General features: G+C 43.9%; 1 protein-coding gene across 1 annotated transcript; it reads left to right on the top strand.

Annotated features, from left to right (window-relative positions):
- Nucleotides 1–2,648: 2,648 nt before the first annotated feature.
- On the top strand, nucleotides 2,649–5,165 carry adisspa (adipose secreted signaling protein a; the record flags this gene model as incomplete). Its single annotated transcript, XM_080534720.1, has 5 exons — nucleotides 2,649–2,667; nucleotides 3,144–3,280; nucleotides 3,554–3,704; nucleotides 4,459–4,584; nucleotides 5,068–5,165. The coding sequence occupies 5 exons, from the start codon at nucleotides 2,649–2,651 to the stop codon at nucleotides 5,163–5,165; spliced, it is 531 nt and encodes a 176-aa protein (XP_080390846.1).
- Nucleotides 5,166–5,599: the final 434 nt, after the last annotated feature.

Genomic DNA, 5,599 nt, shown 5'->3' with positions numbered 1-5,599 from the left:
TAATGAAACATATTCTCATATGCTGTTTGTTAATTAAACATATTCTCATATGCCTGTTTGTTAATTCAACATATTATGCCTGTTTGTTAATTCAACATATTTTCATATGCTGTTTGTTAATTCAACATATTCTCATATGCCTGTTTGTTAATGAAACATATTCTCATATGCCTGTTTATTAATTAAACATATTCTCCTTCTGCCAACGGATTGATTCTGCTTTAATTGTATTATTAATTGTATTATTAATTGTATTATTAATTGTATTATTAATTGTATTACTGTTTACTTCATCTCCTTGTCATGTGCAGTGTTATTATGTCATTCTAAACTATGATCTGAATATATCCGCACAACACATCTACCTTACCGATCAAATGGCATCCTGCTTAATGCATCTGATCATTACATTTCTAATGTTATAAGCAGTTTAGTTCGGGTCTATTTTTAGGCGGAAAGTAGTCAAATGGGGCATTCAGCATTAGATGCACTCTGTAGTGTAATATACAAATATATGTAGTGTTGTAGACATAGATGTAGTGCTGTAAACTTAATGAATGAATGAATGAATGGTCTTTATTGTCACTGCTATAGTACAGGTACCAAACAACGACATTTAGGAGGGGTGGCTCCCCTGGTGCTAGGAAAGAAAAAAATACTAAAAAAAACACAAGAAGGGAAGGAGCTGGTTTACATAAATAAAGGCTATGTACACTATCCACTATACTGTACAGATAGACGACTAGGGTTGTCATATTGCACATAGTGTTATTGCACATTGTGCAATATTGCACAATGTAGACGTGTTAGACATAAGGGGGTGTGGTAAAAGGGTCTCCAATCATTGCAGTGATCTCTGAGGGTAATCTCTGCGTCTCCGTGGCAGTGGGATGGAGACAGCAGTCGGAGGAGGCAGGAGCGTGCTTTCAGAGCGCACTTATCACACATCCTATTATAAATGGCAATCCCAACCGTAGAGAACTGAACGGATATTCATAACCGGTAAGTGACCATATTACATTAGGTTTGTTATATATATAATATATATAAACATATATAAATATATAAAACATGTGGACTGTTGTCATGTGCTTTGGGGAGGATGCGGACTCATATTCCGCTGTTGCCGTCTGCGTGTCTTCGTCCTGTGACGAGGAGGATATGGGCTTGAATTGATGAGGGATTTATTTTATGACGCACAACAATAAAGATGTGTTTATCAATCTCCAAATCGTTGATATAATCTCGCCCCTCTACTCAGAATGATAAGAGTGTAGGAGACATGCCGCTGCTGCTTGGACGACAACAACTCATCCTCAGATGGGAGGAGCAGTGCGTTTTAACCTCTTCATTTCCGTTTAAAAATCGGACCCAAACTAAACTGCTTATAATATTAGAAATCATATTTAATGTTATGATGATCAGATGCAAAAGCAGAATGTCATTTGATTTTGAAATTGTGTGTGGATATGCTCAGATCATAGTTCAGAATAACATACCACACATTACAAGGAGATAAAGTGAACAATAATCAAAATAAAGCAGGATTTGGGCCTAATTATGGGCCCATCCGGATTAAGAGGTTTTAACAGAACAGCATGGACGGGCAAAATGACAAAGAACAGAACTGAACAACTCCTCCTGTTCATATGATAGCCTGTATTGAGGAAGAAGTCAGGCTTCATGTGAACCAATGATGTCAATGTCAATAATCAATTAAGTCAATGTCAGTAATCAATAATAGATTACTGACATTGATTTAATTGACTATTGACATTGACATCATTATTATGTCAATGTCAATAGTCAATTAAATGAATGTCAATAATAGATTTGCCAACTGCGTGTGACAGATAACCCATTTTATGAATCACTCAATCCATAATAATAATTAAAAAAACAAGCAACAGGTTTCGTTTCTCTAACTCTGATTAATCTCTACAATAGTACAGTTTGATTGAGGTTGCAGAGTAAGGGGGGTTATTCAGGCTTTGAATGGTCCTGTCGGCTGCTCGAGAGAGAGAGATCCATGAATTCGGTATATGCCCCTATTATAAAACTATGAAATTACTCTCTCGAACTCTGGTCTCTGTGATAAGCTTTGGGCCAAGCTAAGCTTCTTTAGTGAACACGTCAATGGTGCCTTTGGGGCCTTTCTCTTTAATGATATGGATAAACCCTTCGGAGGATTACAATGGCAAAGGTCACTCGAGTGGAATGACACCGTAAGAGGGTGGAGAAGTTGCCCATAGGCACAGATCTAGGATCAGCTGACTGCAGGCCTGTCTTCCTCAAAGTCTGAATAAGGGGGGACGTGCAGATCTGACCTGAGATCAGTGTCGGCGGCAGCAACCAGACAGGGCCAATCTGAGGCAACGTTTTTGGCAAGTTGAAGTGAGGAGCTCGAGACGCTGTTTGGTGGTTTAAAAAATACATGAGAGAGGTGTGTGACGATCACTTCTGCTGCCCAACACACAGTAATTACTAATTATAGTAATTAGTCTCTCTCTTCTCTCTCTCTCTCTCTCTCTCTCTCTCTCTCTCTCTCTCTCTCTCTCTCTCTCTCTCACTTTCTCCAGGTCAGCAATGACATGAGTCACTCTATCTACTGACACAGTCTGATCCATCATCCCTGGTCTGACGTTGACATGGCAACAGGGAGAAAGAGTGAGTTTGTGTGTGAGTGAGTGAGTTAGTGAGTGAGTGAGTGTTTGTGCGTATGCATGCGTGCGTGCATGCGTCTGATGTGGCCTGGATTTTAATTCTTTAATCTCACTATTTTCTCCAACTGCATGGATTTTCAATTTCTCCCCCTGCTGTTAAACTGGTAATACCATGTCAGACCTAAGCCATACTGACAGAAACATGGACATCAACTGTTTGGTATATAAAAAATACATCAGTGTGTGTGGAGTGGAATGATCACATTACACATTATGACTGGAAAACATAGATGTGGAGATGTCTGTCTGTCTGTCTGTCTCTGTCTCTGTCTGTCTCTGTCTCTCTCTCTCTCTCTCTCTCTCTCTCTCTCTCTCTCTCTCTCTCTCTCACACACACACACTCACACACACACACACACACTGATGCGCAAACCATGCACGTTTCGATCCCTGACCAAGGCCTGTTTTGTCGTCCCGAAGGCTCCACCTCAAAAGGCGGAGGGGTGCATTTCCCTGATGACGAGGGGGCTCCAGGCTCCCCGACTCACCGCAGTGACAAAGCCAAGGACTCCACCATCATTGCTCTCCCAGAACAGGACGGGAGCTACCTGGTGAAGGTTAGCGAGGACTGCTGCGTGTTACCAAGGGATTTATTCTCCTTGTAGTTGTAATTATAACAGAGTTGGTCAATCCCATTTCATTCCCAGTCAGTTAAATAATAACAACAAAGTAATAGTAAAAACAATAGCTTAAGGTAGCAGGGAATGTGTTTAGTCCAGATGTGGGTCGAAAAGGGATTCAGGGCTGCACTCAACAGTATTTCACATGCAACGTTCTTCAATAGTATGTCCTTCTCATCTGACTTGAGTGTGTCTCTGTATTACTGCAAGGTGGGTTTCCTGAGGAGTCTGCACTGTTACGAGATCGTCTTCACCCTGTCAGAGGTCCCTGCTTTAGGCAGAGATGTGTGTGCCCTCCCCTCATCAGCTCCGCCCGCCAGACCCTGCCTCAAAGTCACCCGAGTCACGCCGACGCCAGAGGGTACGTGAGACCTCCCTTACTGAGACCTGTCTTCTTACTACTAACGCAGCTTTATCAATCATGACGAGAAGCCTGATACCAACATTCAAACATGGAAACACACCGAGCGTATACGTGCCAAACACCCTGCCCCTTTCTTTATCTCAAACTCATCATGCTCATTGCCACGGTAACTACAGTAACACTGCTAGGAAATAGCATAAACATCATTAGCGTAGCCACGTTTAGCTATTTCTGTCTTTACTGAAACCTTGGCTGTTGCATGTTCGTCTGGTACAGACACACACACACACACACACACACACACACACACAGGAGGACAAGACTAGTAAACAGGGTATCACTGCCACCAGACACTCGTCAGCTGCATAGAGGAACAAAGACGTGGATCGATACCACAGCTCCCATTTCAGCCCTGCATCGATCCAGAGAGGGACCAGGAGGAGAGACGCTGCTTCCCTGTTTTAGGGATTAAATCTGAGCTCACCTCTGGGCCTTCAGAGTGACTTCTCGTAAGAGTGTTCAGTGATCCCCATACAAGACTCACTGATGTTGGCGTCTGTGTCTCAGTCTCTGACGTCACTCCACCCTGTCTCTCCTCTCTATCTATCTCTCCATCACTGTCGCTCCTGCCTTTGACCTTCCCTCCATCAACTCCCTCCCTCTCTTTACCTCTCTCACTCTCTCTCCCACCCTCTGTCTTACTGTCTTCCCCTCCCTCTCCCCCCCCCCCCCCCATTCCTCACCCCTATAGGTGGGGTGAGAGTGACGTGTGAGTACAACACCCGCCAGGAGGGGGTGCTGCAGGAGGAGCTGACGTTGGTGAGCCGGAGCAGGAGGGAGCACTGTCTGAGGGTCCGGCTGCAGGCCCGGGTCATGGGTGAGTGATGGCACACACACACACACACACACACACACACACACTGAGGTGGCTGTGGCTCAGGAGGTACAACCGGCGTGTAATGATCGCAAGGTCATTGACTACCATTGTCTAGTCTACTTAGGTATGGAACTACAGACACACACACACACACACACACACACACACACACACACACACACAGGCAAACGCCCATATACCTACACACTGTAAATGTATGTTAATGGGGTTAAGTCTGCACTTCCTACAAAAGCCTACGTCCTCTTTGTTCTGACATTTGATAAGAAAATGATGACTATAAGTAGGTCGACACGACTCTACAGCCTGTCAATGGATGGAGAGTCCCCTCTGCTGGACTAATCACTCTCTACAGCTTGCTCCACAGATACATACAGTCAATGTAATTCTCTGACTCAGCAAAACAACTGAGATAAATGAATCTCTCTCTCTCTCCCTCTCCCTCTCTCTCTCTCTCTCTCATAGATCGTCACCATGGGACGCCCATGCTGTTGGAAGGGGTGCGGTGTTTGGGGGCGGAGAAAGACTGTGACACAAAGCACAGGGACTGCAAAAAGATTTGACCCTTTAGAGACTTCTGCACCTTGTAGAAACCAGCACTTATCCACACACACACACACACACACACAGACACACAGACACACAGTGCTCTGAATTAATTGTTAAAGGGATGGTTCAGCCGATGTTCATGTTTAGATTAAATATCATCTTACCCATAAAGCTTCTCCTGTCCTCTCTGTGTTTTGCCACCACAACTCAGGCTGACAGTTATCCGATGAAGAACAGGAGAAGCTTTTGCAAAAAAATTCAGGGTGAGATGATATTTCACCTCAACATGAACACAGGCTGAAGTGTCCCTTTAACCCTGGCGATCAGCCCCGGCCCCAGCATCGGCCATGACCGACAGCTTCATGAGTCTGGTCTTAAGCTTGCAATACAAAGTCAGCTTGTGGATTTAGAACCTGTTTTGCGGGGAGAACAGTCTGTAGTTGTGTTT

This window comes from Nansenia antarctica (assembly GCF_963989245.1).
Source record: "Nansenia antarctica genome assembly, chromosome: 6".
NCBI lineage: Eukaryota > Metazoa > Chordata > Actinopteri > Argentiniformes > Microstomatidae > Nansenia > Nansenia antarctica.
Note: the sequence above shows the minus strand (reverse complement) of the source record. Positions and strands in the feature narration are given on the sequence as shown.